Here is a 20,893-nt window from a genome sequence, read left to right on the forward strand (position 1 = left end):
CATTAATATGTTAAATACGTATTAAATATCGCAAAGTTCTGTAGGTAGTAACTTTATTCTTGTATTGTTATAAATTTAGTTGTTCAATTTTCGTTTATTACTTTTGTTTTATTACTTATATATTTTTTATTGTTTTAAAATATTCTACTAATTCTACTATTGTTTCTAATGGTAATTCTAAATGGAGCGATGCGATGAAATAAAAAAGCCTCAGGTTAATAGTAACATTATATGGAAATATATTACATCTCTTTTTGGACTCCTTATACGTCAGAACTTCTTGGTTTCTTGTATGGAGATTACTGGCACTGGTGCTATCTCTGTCTCTCTTACTCTCATACGAAGGATCTAAAAATGAATTTATTAATCCTGGCAGTTTTAATAAGGATAATGAGAAACTCTTATCAAAATATTGCATTGTCATCGGTCCTTGATACGTGTGCAAAGTTTCAAGTTGATCAGACGTTTAGAAATCAGTGAAAATTAAGCTCAAAGATTCCGTTACATACATACATACATACAACCCAAGCTAATAAAAGCGTAGTAAAAAAAAAGAAAGAAATCCACACACCTTTTTTAATAAACATTCTAATATTTGTAAAATAAAGCAATGATTTTTCTTTTCAAACCGAGAAATAAACACAAGACATGACAATACTTCACAGATAAAAAAGAAACCATCAACTAATTTCAATAAAATTTAAAAAGGCACACTTATAATAAATTTACCAATCACTTTTAACACTCATATGGTAGCCACATACGTTATCTTTAAAAACTGAAATTTGCAAACTGAAGAAATGACAATTTACAACTTCTAAAAAAAAAAAACTATTTTTTTTAAATAGACACACACATATCAGAAATTCACCAACCTTTTAAATCCTCAGGTGGTCGCGACGTACGTAGCAGCCAACTCCTCGCTCCAGTTCATCCCGGACCGCCCCATCCACTGGGCCGGGGGGAGGCTCACCCCACCACCAGACACCCCCGAGTGCGGCTTCGATGGCGCCCTGTGCCCTGACAATTGTAAGTGTTCTTTTTTAAAAAATTAAAAGTATTTTAGTACCCATCTCATAAATTACGCTTCAAACAATGATATTTTTTTTTTCAATGTTCTATACTGTTTAAATATTTTTTATGATTTTAAATATTGTTTTGCAGTAAAATAAAATGTCTAGCAATGAAGATATTTAAATGGTACCGAAAATGGCGGTTTTATTGATAAACATATGTACAATCCTTTGTAGTATATATGGTCACGTCTATATCCCTTGAGGGGTAGACCGAGCCAACAGACTTGAAGAGACTGTTAAGCCACGTTCAGCTATTTGGCTTTATGATAGAATTGAGATTCAAACAGTGACAGGTTGCTAGCCCACTGACCAGAATAAGAATCCCAAGTTTATAAGCCTATCCCTTAGTCACTTTTTACGACATCCATGAGAAATGAGATGGAGTGGTCCTATGCATTTTTATATTGGTGCCGGGAACCACACGGCATTGATTAAAAAATCATTTATAAGAATCGTTTCAACGGAAGATCATTAACAAATAAAAAAAAAAAACGCCACTTATATTAAAAAAAAATAAAGAACAGATTAAAGTAGACAATTCTATTATTAAGCCAAACAGCTGAACGTGGCGCGGAGCTATCAGTCATTTCAAGACTGTTGGCTCTGCCTACCCCGCAAGAGATATAGACGTGATTATATGTATGTATGCCAAAATAGATCTTACTATTTAAGAAATTAATCTGTAGAATTTTTACCAGAGGGATTCCGTGGAATATTTGAAATATACACCAAAATCATATAACCGCTATTATCCTTATAATAAAAACTAATTTCACGCTGTAACAACTTCTATATTACACAGACATCGGGTATCTCGTATCGTACTAAAATTCCTTATATTTTCACATGGTAAGATAATGTATTTCAAGAAATTCTTTCTTAAAATGTACCATGCTATTTATCTATAAGGTTGCTTTTCGTCTATACCCCATCAAGTCTACATTCCGTCATATAATACAATCATTTTCTTATCTTTATTCTTTAATATACATACATATATATTACAATCACGTCTTTACCCCCTTACAGATAGAGAATCTTAAGATGTGTGGTTCGCGGCACCAATTCAAAAAAGAATAGGACCACTCCATCTCTTTCCCATGGATGTCGTGAAAGGCGACTGAGGGATAGGCTTACAAACTTAGGATTCTTTTTAAGGCAATGGGCTAGTAACCTGTCACTATTTAAATCTCAATTCTATCATAAAGCCAAAAAGCTGAACGTGGCCATTCAGTCTTTTCAAGGCCGTTGGCTCTGTCTACCCCGCAAGGGAAATAGACGTGACCATATATATGTATGTATGTAATCTAAATGTTGTAAGGTCACGTTCAATTGTATGGCTAATTTATTTACTGTCTTTTAATTTTAAGGTTGGCTGAAAGAAATTTCACTTAGTTACAACTTGCCTTATTGTGAATTATGTTTAATATCGCTTCGTTGATCTTTCAATGCAATAAAGTATTTACAAATATACTTTGAACCTGCAATGACTGCCATTGCAGGTTCAAAGTTTATTTGTAAATAACCATCATCAAATCATCATTACTCCATTTCCGCATCCTAACGTACATTATTTTGAAGATATATAAAAGATAACAGAGAAAATATTCCAGATATTTCCTCTTAATATTCACATCAAAAACCCATTTGTTCTCAATGTTATGACTTATTATATGTCTGATCTGACATTATTATGACGTGTAAGATATTTTAGTCCGACCCTTAGATGACTTCGCTGACTGTGTCATATTTGTAAAGGGAAATGTTAAATCCTTAAGAGAAAAATATGTATTACACGTCTAATCACTTACGGGACTTACAGAGGCAATAGCCACAAGACTCAATCACTCCAAATTAAACAAATTGATCATAAAAATACTGCTACCGTGATGAGATTACTAAATGTACTGCAGATCATTCACAATGGTGATAATTTATATATTATAAATAATAAACCAGTAATAATATATAATAAACCAGTCAAAGCAGAAAAAGAGTATAAAACAAATTTAATACCATTCTATGGAAATTGTCTTGACTGGACTCAATTCAAACGTGTATATGATTTATCAAAGCCTTATTTTACAAACGCTTTGTAGCACTTCTTACTTGTCTTACATGCAGAGTACTTTACCTTATAATAGTTTACAGCCTATCATCAGACTCAGCAATAATGGCTTTAAGGAGGTTTATAGCACGTCGCGGACAGCCTCATACTATTTTTTCAGACAACGGAACTGCCTTTGTTGGAGCTAATCAAATACTAAAAAAATTATATTCGAACTCTGTCGAAGATTTTGCAGCCTCTAATGGAATAAAGTGGAGTTTTATTCCCGCTGCAGCACCAACGTTTGGAGGATGATGGGAAAGATTAGTACGCAATGTCAAAATTGCTTTAAATGCCACTTTAGAAGCAAAAAAAGTAAAAGTAAAAAGAATTTATTCATAAAACACCTTAACAAAGAGGCAAAAAGGAAACATGTAGTATGGTGCTCCCAAAAGGGTACCCCCTCAGCATAATGCTGAAGAAAGATCTACCAAAAAAGAAACTGTTAACTTTATTAGCTGAAGCTGAAGTTATTGTTATTTCTCTACTTTCTTTATTCCCCAAGCGTGTCTTCAATTCGGATAAGATGCCAGGAGGAACATACAGACATACAATCACTTCTTTATTCCTAGGAAATTGACAGAGACAATAGAATCAAAAGACTGATAGGCCATGTTCAGCTCAGTTCAGAAATTGATATTATTGCAACACGTTGCAAATATAAAATTGGAAAAATCCGATCGCCTAAAAAAATTATTTACAAGCTCATCTTATTGGCTGATTTCCAGCGTTCAGTTGAAAGCAAAGATTTGTTTATATTCAAGAGTTATCAATCATCAAAACAAATGTATGGTATTTGTAAATATTGGAAAAATTGAAAGCTATATTAAAAAGAATCAAAGAAGTTTTGTGGATTTTGGTGCATTTGAAAACCATATTTCATATCTTTCTTATTTTTTTATTGTTAGTTTTAACTATCTAACTTTCATTCTTATAACAACAAGATGCGAAAAAGAATGAAGTGTGTTAAAAGCAAATATAAATGAATAAATTTTATTTAAACAAATCATTGCACAGATGTTAACAATTGGCCTCACGTGGAAGGGAAATAAATTTCTATTTATACCTTGGTAAAAATGCACAAATACTTTGCACATTTCAAGATAAATGTGCAAAGAAACGACAGTCATTGTGCTATAAAAAGAACATGTCTCCGCTCCATACGTTTCTCTAAAAACGTGATAACGTGACTCGCTTCCTTGGAAATATCTTTATACAATCTATATACAATGGGTTTAGATAATATCATTTAGTTATTACTATTTGTAAGTAAAGGTGCCTTTGATTCAAAGTGACGAAGGTTTTAAATAAGGAATATTGCAATAAATTAACCCCTCAAGTTATCTATACTAATAACAAAAAAGATTTTTTTTTGTATCGTTTAAAATCAAAAAGTACTAGAGCGATCATAATGATTTTTGGTAATAAAAAGGGACAAAATTTCAGGGGTAACATTTGGGGATTTTCAGTAAACATTTTCAGGGATTAAAAAATAACAAATTTTTATTTTCTCTTAAAATGACTTATCTTCCAAAACACTATCTTATCGATTAAGAAGTTAATCTTCTTAGTCCCAAACTAGAGTATTTCATCTGCAGATCCACTTGGCTCCCGGTATCTCCAACTTTAATTAAAAGAAGTAGTTAGCAAGAACAAACAACACTACGACGATAGAACGATATAAATTACGAGACGAACTACACCTTATCACGTCGCAATAGTCAGTATATTTGATTGCTTAAGGTTCCTGATGTTTATAGTATTTATATATACGGTTTACATGACGCTAATATTACTTCCTTATAAAAGTTTGCACTCCTTCCGCTTGAACGGGTAAACGGTATTGGATGAATATTGGTTTCACTTTTAGTCAAGAAAAGCCTTATTTTTTAATAATAAGAATAGAATTGATTTACTATCAAAATTGGATACAAGGTATCACTAACTGACGTCACATAATTAAAATCGAATTGTACCTAATACTAAAAGGCGACTAAGGGATAGGCTTATAAACTTGGGACTCTTCTTTTAGGCGTGACCATATGTACGAGTATGTATGTATGTAAGAATGATGTCTGCGCGCTCAAGACGCCACTCCTGAAAACATCGCCGAGCCAATTCGACAATCCACGTTAAGCTCTGTTCATATCGCACGTCCTCGCGTTTCCGTATAAAACATTTATTCATTGATATCTCTTTCAGTCTTATTTTTGTTAGAAGGTTGTGAAACTAAAACCCAAATTCGAGGCATCACAGTCCTTTTATACCACGAAGCAACTACCTATTGTCTGAACCCTAATTTTGCAGTGGAACCCCCTAGTTTGGATCTTCCTTACTAAACTTTATTTATCAAAATCGTATCCTATAAACTTAACGTAATAAAGAAAAGAGTAATTGGTATCCGATACTATGCATAGTTTTCCTCTTGGATAGGGCATCCTCTTTTAACTCGGTTGGATATACCTTAACCACACAACTACCGATGCTCAGATTATCGAATTATAGAATATATAGGGTTGACAGAGCCAGCAGTTTCAAAAGACTGACATGCCACGTTCAGCTGCAAGGCTTAATGATATAATTGAGGGTCAAGTAGTGACAGGTCGCTAGCACATCGCCTATAAGAATATTATTAGAATTCTAAATTAATTAGGGTTAATTTACGTGGCTAAACTCGTTAATCCACGATAACATAGTCAATAGTTTAATATCAATTGTCTAAGTAAAATAAAACTAATATATTTCTTTACCCAGCCTTTTTCTAGTGAGAAATTTTTCATCTTACTATATCTCGCTTTCACAAAAACCTTTACCAAATCCCTTATTCGTGTTTCTTTTGCCCTTGAATTGTATATACACTCTTGAAACACTATACCAGCAGTTTATCTCTGCGATAGGAGAGCCTCTCAATACAAGCGTAGGTGTCGTTTAGTTTCCACTAAAAGGATTTTTATTTGCACAGATGGATTCAGGATTTATACATAAATACATACATTTAGCCCGAAATAGTATTCTGTGCCGTGAGGTTCCCGGCACACCATTTAATAAAAAAAGAATAAGACCACTCCATCTCGTTCCCATGTATGTCTTAAAAGGCGATTTAGGGATAGGCTTATAAACTTGAGATTATTCATGAATGGGCTAGCAACCTTTTCTTTTCTGTGTGAAATAATATATTTATTATCATCTTTGTTGCTTTGTTTAATTTACAAGAAAATATCTTATTACGATTGTCATACGTTAAAAAAAACTTCTTATTATCTCTAAACTTTTATCAATACTATGGGTACCACTTTAGAGAGGCGTTGAGATGTATGTATGGTCAAAGAAGTCAAAACCATTATCGTAGTTTTTAGATTGGGAAGACGCCAAACGCATTGTGCCATATCTTACAAAGAAAACTTCTGTCAGAAAATTTATGGAGCAAACAAAAACTTACGAAAAGGATCCGTATTGTATTCGCAAAAAAGAGGATATTACCAAAACTTTTAACTACATTTGGTATAAGGAAATATTTGTTAACTTAATAACAGCAGACCTGTCTATTTTATGTTTGGTTTAAAATGTAGGACAGACATGTAACTAGTTTAAGCAGCTTATGTGTTTTGCAAACTCTTGCTTTGAAGACTTGATCTCATTATTAAGTTTAAATTCTAAGAGACTTATACCGTAACTTATAAGAATCCTTATTGTCCTTTGGGAATGAGAGGCTTAAAGACCTAATGTCTCCAATTTGTTAAAAAATTAAGAAAAAATAGATGAAAGTGGTTTGTATTACTTTTGTAGTTTCAGTCTATATCTACCTAATATTTTAAATAGTGTAAGTTATTAGTCAATTTAATTCGAAGACAAACAGCTGAACGTGGCCTTTCAGTCTTTGCGAGATTGTTGACTCTGTCTACCCCGTAAGGGATAAAGACATGATTATATATGTGTATACGTTTACCTATGCAATCACGTCTTGATCTTTCACGGGGAAGATTGAGCCAACGATCTTAAAAATACTGGATTCGTCATCATTACAACATGAGCATAAAATTATTAGATTTACCATCTTGAAGTTGATTTTATGTGATTTTTTCTTTTGTTACAGCTCTTCCAGTGTACGCCATTCTCAGTATAGTCCTCAGTTCAGTAGTGGTCGTGCTCGCCATCTTGTCAGTTTTCATATACAGGTAATTTGCATAGTATATTTTTTTATTATAAAGTCGTAGATGACTATATAAAATAAAAAACTTATTAACATGGGATTCTCTTGTAGGCGATGGAAGTCGTAGATGACTGCATAAAAGGCTTATTAACTTGGGATTCTTTTGTAGGCGATGGGCTAGGAACCTGTTACTATTAGAGTCTCAATTCCACCATAAAGCCATACTGAACGTGGACTTGACTTTCAGTCTTTCGAGACTGTTTGCTCTGCCTACCCCGCAAGGGATATAGACGTAACTATATGTATATATGTATTTTATTTTTGGAAGATGCTGAAACATAGGCAGGGAAAAAGGGTATAATACTTTCGTAAAACTAATTGAATAATGCTTCATTTACATTGTATATTACACAATTATGATATTATACTAACCCTACTTCTAACTAATATTGCATAAATGCGTGTGTGTTTGTTACTCATTTATGCAAAAACTATTGAACGGATTTTCAAGAAACTTTGCAGTACATATGGCTAAGATATTGGTTAACCATAATTAGTTAATTTTTACACATTTATGGTTTTACAGAGTACCTTACATGAAATAGCCAACAACAGTTAGTGCAATATACATATATTTTTTGCTTTGATTTAAAGTAGACTTGCTCGAGGCTTCGTCGTGGGAGTTTTCAGGAAAAAGTTATCTATATTACTTTAGGTTTCTTCCAGCTCTGTGTAACATTTCATAGAAATATTAAAACATTTCTGTATAATACTCGTATTTATTAAAGTAGGTACTTATCAAAAGATAATCAGAATAATGTTGTATATACCATATTCTAAATATATGAGAGCATATTTTTAAAAAGCCGTGTATGAATACATTTTTATATTGAATGTGAAAAAGGATAAGTAATTTAAGGGACAAGGGTCAGTTTTTTTTGTTTTTTGGCCAAATTTTATTAGAAGTGTCTCTGTTTCCATTTTAGCTGAACAAAAAGTATTATTTCTTATTTGTTTCAAAGACAGAAACCGATAAATAATTCTTTGAACTAGAAATAGGTACTCACAAAGATATTTTAGAATTAAAGAAATGACGTTTCAGTAGCGGTATTCAAGAAAAAATAAATAATTTATGAGGTTATATATTTAGTAATATTTGCATAGAATATATTGTTGTATTACTTTATTTAGTATTTTTTATTTTTTTAGTACGAGTATAAATACTTAAAAGTACCTTCATCGCAAAGTAGTAACAATTATTTGGAAAGATTTTTACTTTACTACCTTGGGCTTCTCTTCTCAAGAAATTTTCAGATAAAACATTTATGGTTTTATTTGGTTTTTTTTTAAAAATCGGCCTAGGCTGTGAAATCTTAACGAACAGAATTACATACTTTTTAAATTTATTATAATAATGAGATAGTAATGGAGAATTATACACGTGTCTACAGATATCAAGGATGTCGACTCTATGCGTTTAACCTCACTGTCTTCCGAATTCGTTTTCGTATACTACGGAATATTCTCTTTGGTATTATTTTGTTATCGGAAAACCAAATACGGACTAATGTATCGGAAAAAAATATTGCTTTCAAATATATCTTGGAAACGAGATCCGTATGATTTATATTGAGTTGTGATTAAACTATAGAAATACGTTGTAGTAACGCTAGTCATTTCAGAAATTAATTTTGATTTGAAGCGTTATTGAAGTAGAGAAATAAAAGAGTAAGAGAAATGGATAATTTATTAAGCTCTTCTTCTTCCGTTTAAGAGCTTACTCTTGCCTAAATTTCAAGAACATTGCTTCCGTAAATATCTTTAAGAGACAACAAACAAACCAACAAATATATATTGGTACTTTCCCATTTATAATATATGTTGGGATTGGGATGTAAATAGAAAGATTAAAGTTTAATTTTAGTAAAACAGACCAGTTTAAATTGGCCAATGAGGAAATACTAATACAAGTAGTTCCGGTGGAAAAGGCTGATTTATCTCTTAAACAATCTCTCTCAAATTTAACCCTAACCAGCATATAAAATAGTTTCTCTCATAAATATCATATGGTAAAGTGCTTCGTAATGTGACGAGGGTTAATGCTTTATCCAATTTAGATTGTCTTAAAACATTTGCTGTTTCAGGTAATGTTGGAAATAGGTTTTTTGATTTTGTCACTTCTTGGCTCTTAATGGTAGAAATAAAATAACCGTGCTGTAGCCAATATTCTTGTAAAGGCTAGTATAATATTCATAGTACGTTGATAGTCGGTATTTGCGTTAAATATAATATAGATTACAGACATACATATGGTCACTTCTATATCCCTTGCGGGGTAGACAGAGCCAACAGTCTTGAAAAGACTGAAAGGCCACGTTCAGCTATTTGGCTTAATGATATAATTGAGATCCAAATAGTAAGAGGCAGCTAGCCCATCGCCTAAAAAAAGAATCCCAAGTTTGTAAGCCTATCCCTTAGTCACCTTTTACGACATCCATGGGAAAGAGATGGAGCAGTCCTATTTTTTATTGTTATGATGCCGGGAATCACACGACACAATATAGTTTGACATAAATTAACCACAGCTCGGTCCCCCAGGCACTACAAGCTGGAAGCGGAGATAGCCATGATGACCTGGCGCGTGAGCTGGACTGACGTGCTGCACCCAGGCGGGAAACTCCGGGGCAGCATGCATTCCTTGGCGAGGAGGTACAGCGCCGGGGTGAGTGACCTACATTCATTATTGTTTTGGCGTGCTTACTTAGGTTCATGTGACGTCGTAACTTTATTTGTATACATACATAAAATCACGCCTCTTTTTTGCGGAGGGGTAGGCAGAGACTACATCTTTCCACTTGCCACGATCTCTGCATACTTCCTTCGCTTCATCCACATTCATAACTCTCTTCATGCAAGCTCGGCGGTTTCGGGTACTCTTGACCTGACCTTCCTTCCTGTCCTTAATTTGATCAAGATACATTCGTCTAGCCTTCCCAATCCGACCTTTCCTTTCACACTCTGCTTGTATATCTAAACATAATATTTATTTTTATGTTTAGTTTAATTCTTCTTCCTCCTAGCTTTAAGTCCCGGTTGCATCCTCACCACTCTGAAGAGGAGCCCGTGGTATGCCTTTGACCATGGACCTTGAATTGGGTGAGTCAGGCTTTTACACGAAGCGACTCCGACTGACCTGCGTCTGCGTTTAATCTTTGTAGGTAAACCTAACGTACGTATTGGTCGATCATGGTTGCACATCCAGTTTCCTGAATGTGCAGTTTTATTAACGATGCTTTCCCTCGCCGTAAGAGCATCAGATAGTATTCAAACTAAAGTACATAACTTTCGAATGCAGTCATTGGTACATCGCCGAGATGGGATTCGAACCTATGCCTTTGCCTTTACCGATTCGACCATCGACACCGATGCTATAATCATTATTTGTATGATTGATATGACTAAATAAATCATCATCGAGACGAAAAATGTCTCTGAAATATTTTCGTGTCTCACAAGAGTATACATACATCCTTGCTTGTCATGCAACCAGCATGAACGCAATGAGGAATCAAAATAATGAGACGAGCGAAACGTTCCTACATAATCCGAGCGCAAAAAATTATATGCAAAATAAATCTCCAAAAAAAAAACGAGGGAGATGGAATAAAAGGATTTAATACGAAACCCCAGGAAGTAAATGAAAATAAATAGTTGTAACCCTTCGGGCACGAACCTACATCTTCTTGACGGAAAATATTTGAATAAAGGTGGGATACCTTGTGGCAAAATATGTTGGGAGCTACGGAAATACTTTCGTAATCCCGACCCTTAGGTTGTGTAGGAAAATTGTTATATATTTTCTTCAGATCCTGCAAACATAATTTTTTTCCTTAATTGTATTTTTATGGTAAAATAACGAAATGTTGTTCCGTATGTTAACCCTTTAAAACCAGTTATTAAATTATTTATAGGTACTCAAATAGAATTGGAAGATCCTTTATTTTTTTATTTGAAATTGATTTGGATACCGTAAGGTGCCACAAAAAAATTAATAAACTCGTCCACTGTCCGTCGTGGTCAAGGAATAAAAGTATGTATGTACATGAGAAAAATAAACATACATATAGTCACGTCTATATCCCTTGTGGAGTAGATAGAGCCCACAGTTTTGAAAAGACTGATAAACGTTCAGCTTTTTGCCAGAAAAGTAAACTGATTACAAAACAAAAAACAGTACGGTCTGAAAAGACAATTTAATAAAATCTCACACTATTTGCATAACAATTACTTTAATCGTTCAGCTAAGGCGATAAATACTGTTAATATCTTTAAAATCCCTCCCAATACGACCAATTGAAATCCAACTTTAAATAATTAAATTCCTCTCGAATTTGATGAATTAATATTCAATTTCAAATTGCCTTTGAATAATTATACATAGTAATTGGAAATATTCCATCAAATTAAGCTTCTTTCAATAAAGCTTCCGATATTCACCATCGTAATTAATTTTCTGTGTATTTGTTTGACGGTTTCCAAACATTGAATTTACGGGATAAAGTAATCATTAGTCTCAAAGTATTAATTACATTTGCCCCTAATCAATGTTGACACCACGGAATAGATATATAAAATGAATGTTTAGAGAGAGAGCGCGAGTATAATGAAAAACATCTTCCAATAGAATAATTTGTTCAAAATTTAATACAAAGTTTTAGATTTTGACGTCACATAAATTAATCTTATCTACTACAACTTCCAAAGCGAATGTGTAGAAGAAGCGACGGAACAAACTATACTGCAACATGCTAGAGAATATATAATTTTGTTTGTTTATTTGTTTGTGACTAATATAAAGCATGTGTGCCAGCAAGTCTCCTTCCCACATGTTAAAATCATCAAGAAAATGTTGATCACAACTTGAAATTGTTTTAAAGAGATAATTTTTGTTACAATTTCCTTACCCTTTCACTTTACAGTATATTGAAAACATCAGAGATATGAAGTGACATCTAGTTTTTTTTTAAACCATGATTTTATCCACTGTTTTTAAATTTTGTCAGAATCTAAATTCCATCTTCTTTGTCCTGTTAACATCCTTACCTCGCTGAAGAGGAGTCCAAGGTTTTGACCATGAATCACCACCCGAATTGGTTAATTCAGGATCAAAGCTACTGTCATCCGCCCTTCGCCACCTTTGCTGTTAAACCTTACCCATATAGGATCAGAGTTACACATCCAGTTTGCCTGAATATCCTCACGATGTTTCCGTTACTGTAAGAGCATCGCATGGCACACAACCACAATTATCATAATTCAGAAAAAAAAATAAGATGATTCTTATTCTTTTCTGAATTCATACCAATTCTTCAATTTATAATATGGCCAAGGTAGGATTTGAACCTTCATCTCCTTGCACATCATGCTTTTTATTCGGGCACCTTAACAGTACAACCACCGAATCACAATCTCAATAACATCATTTAGCATTCGTTACAAGTACGTGCTTAATTAACACAAGTGCTTCTGTAAATTCTCACAATAATTTAGAATCTTCACGATAAAACACATTACAACAGAATTATTACTTGACAAGTATAATGGAGCAGAAATTTGTATTTAATGTGTCCATAATTCCCTTTTCCCTTGTGAGTGAGTATAAATTGCTTTCAAGCGGTAAACCCGAAAATCCACTTATGAAATATTGTACAGATATATTTTAAAAATATTTTCTCTTCCAGCTCGGAATCAGCTTCAGCATAGTCTAAATTAATTGTTGCATGGCTATTTATTTAAAAATTATTAAAAGTTTAGATTAATGAGCCATAATAACACTTTTAACTGATCAAATCTTTCAAAAAAATAGTCTTTCACATAGTTTTTCCTAAAATTACTATTACAAGAATAACGACAGATGTGTAAGTCTGTCTGTTTGTTTATTTGTATATATGTGTTACGCATTATAATTTTGTATAAAAATAATTATTCCGATTAAAACAAGATTTGTTTAACCGTAAAGTCTAGTGGAATTAAAATTTACAGTGTACTTACTAGTAAATTTACTAGGAAGAAAAATCCTATTCGTAAGAGTACTTAGTAATACAATTGGGAACAGGGGGAATTTTAGTTTTACGTAGGTGGATCTGCAGAAAAAGACATTAACTGAGTTTAAATAATATTTTTATGCGTTACAGATAAACACGTAAACAACTGGATTGATTTTAATAATAGGTATTTTGCATATAAATATAAAGCCAACAAAGCCTTCAGGAGTAACATAGACTATTTTTTCTGGAAATTCTCACGGAAGCGAATCCCCGCGCAAAATCTAGTCATCTATAACATTACGAATCTTTTCCCATATTATATCCTTAAGGATATGCGATCTTTATATCGATGCCCGACCTGCGGGAACAATGATTTCCCTTGATTTATCATCCATTGTTATATTTTTGATACGTCTGAAAGCTTTCATACATTTTCATTTCACAGCTTTTTATTGAAAGTATATTATATCAATGAAGACTCAACGTATAAAAGGAAAGGAAATGTTTCGAGTTTTCCCACTTATTGTTTTATTGTTTACTAATTTTATAATCTAAACATCATTGTTTTGAGTTTGAAAAAATTACCTTTGTAAGAATAAGTTGACCAAAAAAATAGAACAGTTCTGTGACAGGTTGTGCTTGACGCACTGGTAGTGCTTGACACACAAGGTACCGGGTTTGAATCCCGGTCAGGACAATTTGAAAAACAAACATTTTTACTGTTTCATTATATTTATATTGCATTTTTGTATCCGCCAGTTTCTCTTTACTTTACAATAATAAAGAAAAATAAAACAATATATATATACATCCTATATTTGTGACATAAAAAAATATTCTATACTTATTTACCTCTTTAGTATGACAAAAGAAATCTACATAAACAAAAAAAGAAAAAACGACACATATAATAACGTAACCCTCTCATTTTCATTAAAAAAGGCTCCCAACGTAATTAACCCTTTGAACGCGCGTCACTTTCAACAACCCGATCATGTAATGGACAGCGCAGAAGGACCGAGCCGGATATTAAGTGTTTAATTAAATACTCATCGATCATACATACATGCATATAACCATCATCCAACAGCATCCTGGCCATGATAGCGAGCCGGCTGGACTGTACCTACATTAACCATTGCTGTGGACTACATGTGGGTACAGTGAGATATTGTAATTACTAACCCTAAATTTTAAACTACTGTAATATGTATACTAACAAAATTTGTATGTGTCCAGATGCTTGAAATAAAAAATAATAATAATAATCACGTCTATATCCCTTGCTGGGTGGACGGAGCCAACAGTCTTAAAAATACTGATAGACGACATTCAGCTGTTTGGCTTAATGATAGAATTGAGATCCAAATAGTGACAGGTTGCCAGCCCGTCGCCTAAAAGAAGAATCCCAAGTTTGTAAGCCTACCATCGATCAAACGTGATTGTTGACACCCGAGAGGATTTGCGTGGCTGTATCAATAGGTTTTTCAGTTATTATCATCTAACTTCTATAAAATTATATATTGGGTGTGTTTAGAATATTTCATTATAAATAAGTATTCTTCCTATCCTAAAAACTAAATTTACCTTACCTTTACCACGATACGTGCATACATCCTTAACTACGACTATATTCCTTATTCTCTTCATGCAAGTTCGTTGGGTTGGTCTTTTTACTTTGAAAATTCTAAATTCGTAAGTTAATTTAAAGTCCTCTAACATATATAGTAGGTACAAGAGGCCGCCCGCGACTTCGTCCGCTTGTAATCATTCCCGTGGATACAAATAATATAATCCCGGGATAAAACGCCCTTATGTTATTCTGGATCTTCAGCTACCTACGTATCCAATTTCATCGTAATCGGTTCAGTAGTTTTTGCGTGAAAGTGTAATAAACATCCATACAGACATACTCACAAACATTCGCATTTATAATATTAGTAGGATTAATCCTTCATAGAATGGGTGCCAATGTGAAAAATATAGCGAAAGAAAAGAACAAAGGTAAAGGTAAAGGGTCAGGTCAAAAGTACCCGAAACCGCCGAGCTTGCATGAAGAGAGTTATGAATGTGGATGAAGCAAAGGAAGTATGCAGGGATCGTGGCAAGTGGAAAGAGGTAGTCTCTGCCCACCCCTCCGGGAAAGAGGCGTGATTTTATGTATGTATGTAAAAGAACAATATAATTTTTATCGTCAAAGGCCGTTCGTGTCAGGTTTCACAGACATAATGAATGCTCGGGGGCGAACCGCGGCAGAAATTAACTGTTAATTTAATACTCGTTGACGTGGGGTTAGCGGGCGATTCCACAGCCGCAGCGGCGCTCTTTAAGCGTAGCGACGATTTATGAGGGTCGTTATAAGGTCCTATAAATGTTGTGACATAATTTTTAAACTACAGTGTGTTTTGACCTTACGCGGAACGATGATATTGCTTGAAGGTATATATTTTTTTAGGTTATATATTTTTTTATTAAGGCCATTAATATTCTGTATGAATTTCAATTGTTATTTTCAAAAGTGTCGTAATTAGAGTCCATATTCTGGCCATATAAATTTTAGTGGTCTTAGTAAATTTTTTTTTTTTTTGTATATACCTACTAAATACTTATACAGTTTGACTTATTAAAAATTTTTGTGTGAAGATATCCGCCTCCAATCTACATCTTCCTGCAGCGACAAACATACATACATACATACAGGTTAAACTGAGAACCACCTTTTTCTTTGAAGGCGGTTTAAAATTATACCCACTATGGTGTGTGATAATCGCGTAGAGCAATGGATTCGCACATTAACTGTAAATTGAACTCGGAGAAACGAGAGGGTTGAAGTGCATGCGTGTTTCACTTTGTTAACCCACGCTTGCTTTTGCACCAATTTCATTAACAAATTCTAAGACTGCTGCTATAACTGAGTAAATTAATTACACTAATGGATTCGGTTGGTTAAATATTAATTTTTTCGATGCTGATGAAATGTGTTTTATGTAATATAATTACTAGATATTTTAGAGAGATTCATTTGAGAGTACATTTTCTAACGAGGTTGAGATTATTCTCTCCTCATTGTAAATGTTGATCAAGGAAAAGGCTTATGTACTTGGAGGGGATGGGCTAGCCTATCTTTGTATCTTAGTAATGATGTGTATCATGAATTTATCATGACTTTAATTAATATACCGTGTGCCGTGTGGTTCCCGGCACCAATAGAAAAAGAATAGGACCACTCCATCTCTTTCCCATGGATGTCGTAAAAGGCGACTAAGGGATAGGCTTATATATTTGGGATTCCTCTTTTAGGCGATGGTCTAGCAACCTGTCACTATTTGAATCTCAATTCTATCATTAAGCCGAGGCTAGGGCTAAACGTGGCCTTTCAGTCTTTTGATGACTGTTGGCTCTGTCTACCCCGCAAGGGTATATACCCGTGTATTGTATATGTGACTATTTTATATTATACTAGGTATGTTATGTTTATTTAATATCAGGAAGTCATACAGTCAAAACTGTTTTTTTCGAGCTTGTTGGCTCTGTCTGCCCAGTACCTAACGTGTAAAAACTTGATTATATGTATGTACATTAAATTGATATTGTCTTGTTTCAGACCGCATTTTCAGACGAAGCCACTTCTTTGCCAGGCGATAGACAAGTCTACGCACCATGCGCATTTTACAAAGGCTGTCGCGTGGCCATCAAGAAAGTGGACAAACAACGCATAGACTTGACCAGGCCTCTACTTCTAGAACTGAAGAAAATGAAGGATCTGGAGCATGATCACCTGGCCAGATTTTATGGAGCCTGTGTAGACCCCCCACACTGTTGTCTGCTAACGGAATATTGTCCAAAGGGGTCGTTACAAGATATTTTGGAGAATGAGAACATTAAGCTGGATTGGATGTTCAAAGTTAGCCTGATGCATGATATTGTCAGGGTAAGTGTTCAATTTTGTACACGCATTGTATAGGTCCCGGTAACTTCGAATAGCATCATGGACTCCTTCCTGGATTTCGTAAAAGGCGACTAAAGACTAAAATTTGGGAATCTACATTTAGGCGATAAGCTAGCGACTTGTCACGATTTTAATGTCAATTCCATTATGAAGCCCTACAGATAACCGTAGTCTTTCAGTCTTTGCGAGATTCTTAGCTCTGTCTTCCTTATAAGAATGCAGAATATTCCGTCGTAATAAGCAAAGGATGATTTGTTTGGCCCTGCCCGCAGTAACCTTACAGCATAACCCGGGATGACGTGATGACAGTCAACGATGAGGCTGAGAAATAGCAGAATATTATATTGGGGAAATTTGAATATCGTTGGTTAGTACCTCGGTGACCGAGCGTTGCTCAGCCAACGTCAGAACTCCACATATAAAAATATTATATAAAAAATAATAATTAAATATAAAAAAACAAAAAATAGACTACCCGTTGGTGATCATTGATCCTGGGTACTCCGACGTGAAAACTGATAGCTATTATTTTTTGTTACCGTTGCAAATGCCATTAGAAATGTTACAATATCGCATTTAATACGACTTTTGATGTTGTCCCAAAAAGTCCCGAGAAAGTAAAGTAAAGCACTCACAGCTATTATTCGACCAAAACAAAGTCTAATTCTATAACTGTCTAAAGTTGATACTGAAGCAGTTTGCTTAAACAAAAAAAAAAAAAACAAAAAAACACAATTTTCGTTGCCTAGCACCCACAATGTATACCAAAAATATTTTGGATGAAAAATAGTGAGAAATATTGAAAAATCATTTTTTTTCAGACCCAACTAGAAATAATTTTACTTCCGCGTGCACCTATATTTCAAATTTCAATTAAAATTTCAAATTTCTGTTTCACGCCATAATTAAAACCGAAATAGCGATAGTTTTTCGCGCGTTAAAAAGGGCGTTGCTTGTACTATAATATTACGCGGGAAGAACTTAATCCTCAATCAAAATTATCAAAGGCCATTTCGCTTTAAAAAAAATATGCCGAAATATTAAATTTACTGCTTTTGTTAAAATTTTATCAAGGAAAATAAATCGACATAAATTACAACATGACATTTTCTGATAAAATAAATTTTATTCAAGCCCTTAAGGATTTCTTTGGAAAATTCAACGATGCTTCATCCATTGTACTAGGGAGGCATAACGTGTAGGAGAACTGTTATACGATATTCTTTGAAATGTAACAATTGTATTGTGAAGAACACTCGAATCGAGGTTTGCTGTGAAGATTCTGGTTTGTTTATTTATTTTCGTGTGTGTTCTTTATTGTATAGAAATTGTGTAATTCGACAATATTTATATGGCACATAACGGATACATTTGTAAACTTAAACGCTTCTATGTCTGCAAAATGTAAAAAACAATGTTTACATTTTGCAAAAATAGATAAGACTTACTTTTTTATTTATTATCCGAATTAAATCTATTATAACAGCTTATTATTGACGCTTATGCGACAGAGAAGCAATAAAGTTTCGCCCGTGCTCAGGGTGACACATTACATATTTATCTTTGTATTTTTGCTCCTAATGTTTAAGTTATTTATATACATATTTCCTCAAAACCTATTATCCGGTTCTGCGGAAATATGAGTCTGATGTACTAGTGTATCGGTTTCAGGTTTCGTGGCCACACACGGGACGGCTTCTCTTACCGATTTAGTTTTATTCCTTTTATAAGTTGACAAACTGATTTGGCATAATAATGTATAACCTTTTTTAGGGCATGCACTACCTCCACGGAACCGACATCAGATCTCACGGCGCTTTGAAGTCCAGCAACTGTGTGGTGGACTCCCGTTTCGTCCTGAAGATCACGGATTTTGGACTCCACGCCTTGAGGACTTCGGAGAAAGATTCAAGGGCGCACAGCTATTGGACGCGTAAGGCCATCAATGCATTTCTAAATAAGTTCTCGAGTAATTTTCAAGAAGGTTAAAAGAAATATATTGTCTTAGACGACTAATATTTCATTCATTGTTCTGTTTTTGGCAAATCTAGTTTTAGATTCAAATGTAGTCTTGCTTTTGAGGTCTTTGCTTTTAATGTGTTTGACTTATTAATATTACTGGAATTTCCAGTCCAGTCGTTTTCTGAAGTCTATTTAATTCCTTGGACATCTATTCCCTGAACATGTCCCTTCCTCAGATTTTCCTTCTCTCTGCGTGTTTACCTCTCTAAATGATTACTTCCCAGTCCCTTGAAGTATTCCTATTTCGAACCCCAGTTATTTCATACAAAAATACAGAGATAGCACAAAATTCGTACTCAGATCCCCAAAATATAAAGTCAAACAAACTTCTAGGTCTGATGTGGACATCTCCGGAGCTGCTTCGCATGGCCGACCCACCACCAGAAGGCAGCCAGAAAGGAGACGTGTATTCCTTCGGTATCATCATGCATGAGATCGTCAACAGGCAGGGCGTGTTTTGGCTAGGGCCCGGTGTGGAAATGGCTCCGAAAGGTAAATTTACTAAAATAGCAACTTTTTTAAATAATAGATTTGAGTGCGCGTGACCTTGACTTAGATGCGGTCTAAGGTGGTGCACATAAGCTCAAATAGTGCCTATTAACTCTTGCCTTGAAAATCCCCAAGTTAACATACTTTGACATTATTTTTTATAGAAATACGGATTTCCGAAACAGATATTGCGCATTTTATTGCAAGCTTAGTTAAACTCATGGTTCTGTTTCGCAAATTTGGGTGTACATCCAGACATGCCTACCAATAGCAGGTATAATTACAGATTCCTTGACGTAAACATGTCCACATCTGTCCCAATAAGTCCATTGTGTTGTCCCATAGTTCTGTATAATAGTACATCTTTAGGACAAGCGAGACAATTTTTAGTAATCCCTTAAGAGATAATTAACAATCCCAAAATCGTCTCAGTTGTTCCATTATGGAACCATTCAATGGGACTAGTGGCAAAGACGATAATATGACTGTAGGAATTAATAACTTTTATAACTATACTTCCTACATGACTCTTAACCTTAATCATAGTTTTAATTTAAAAAATAGTATTATCTATGTTCCGTATATTCTTATTATCAGATGACAATTTAATTTACAATACAGATCTACATTCGCACTCATTTCTTCACCAGATATAATTGAAACGGTAATATCCAGTGGGTTACGACCAAACACGTCACACCACCGGTCGTGCGAGGCTGATGATGCCACAGAGCTGATGAAGAGATGCTGGGCCGAAGACCCGGCCGAGAGACCAGACTTTGCGCATTTGAAGGGCGCAGTGCGGAGGCTCAACAAGTAATGTTTATGTACATGTCTTTTTCTGGTTGTGGTACTGTCGTGTTTAATTTCTGGTTTTGGTATTTTATTAATCATCTCTTTTTTCTCTCATTTCCTATCACGTTCTCAGCTGGGTGTTTAATGTTGTAAAAAGATAAAGAATTTTTTTTACTAATCTAATTCTGTAATTCGTTTTGGCATTTAATTCTCCTATTGTACAGATTGTATTTTACACGATAACGAATCAATTGAAAA

General features: G+C 34.2%; 1 protein-coding gene across 6 annotated transcripts in view; it reads left to right on the forward strand.

Annotated features, from left to right (window-relative positions):
* Positions 1–20,893, forward strand: part of LOC106134440 (atrial natriuretic peptide receptor 1) — a 192,675-nt gene that overhangs the window by 162,347 nt on the left and 9,435 nt on the right. For all 6 annotated transcript variants that reach the window (XM_060950032.1, XM_060950031.1, XM_060950033.1 and 3 more), the window contains 7 exons: positions 891–1,029; positions 7,277–7,358; positions 9,932–10,055; positions 16,985–17,311; positions 19,103–19,262; positions 19,685–19,843; positions 20,491–20,656. In XM_060950032.1, the coding sequence (XP_060806015.1) occupies positions 891–1,029; positions 7,277–7,358; positions 9,932–10,055; positions 16,985–17,311; positions 19,103–19,262; positions 19,685–19,843; positions 20,491–20,656 (1,157 nt within the window). The remainder of the gene's footprint in view (positions 1–890; positions 1,030–7,276; positions 7,359–9,931; positions 10,056–16,984; positions 17,312–19,102; positions 19,263–19,684; positions 19,844–20,490; positions 20,657–20,893) is intronic.

The sequence above is a fragment of the Amyelois transitella genome, chromosome 20, assembly GCF_032362555.1.
Source record: "Amyelois transitella isolate CPQ chromosome 20, ilAmyTran1.1, whole genome shotgun sequence".
Classification (NCBI taxonomy): Eukaryota; Metazoa; Arthropoda; class Insecta; order Lepidoptera; family Pyralidae; genus Amyelois; species Amyelois transitella.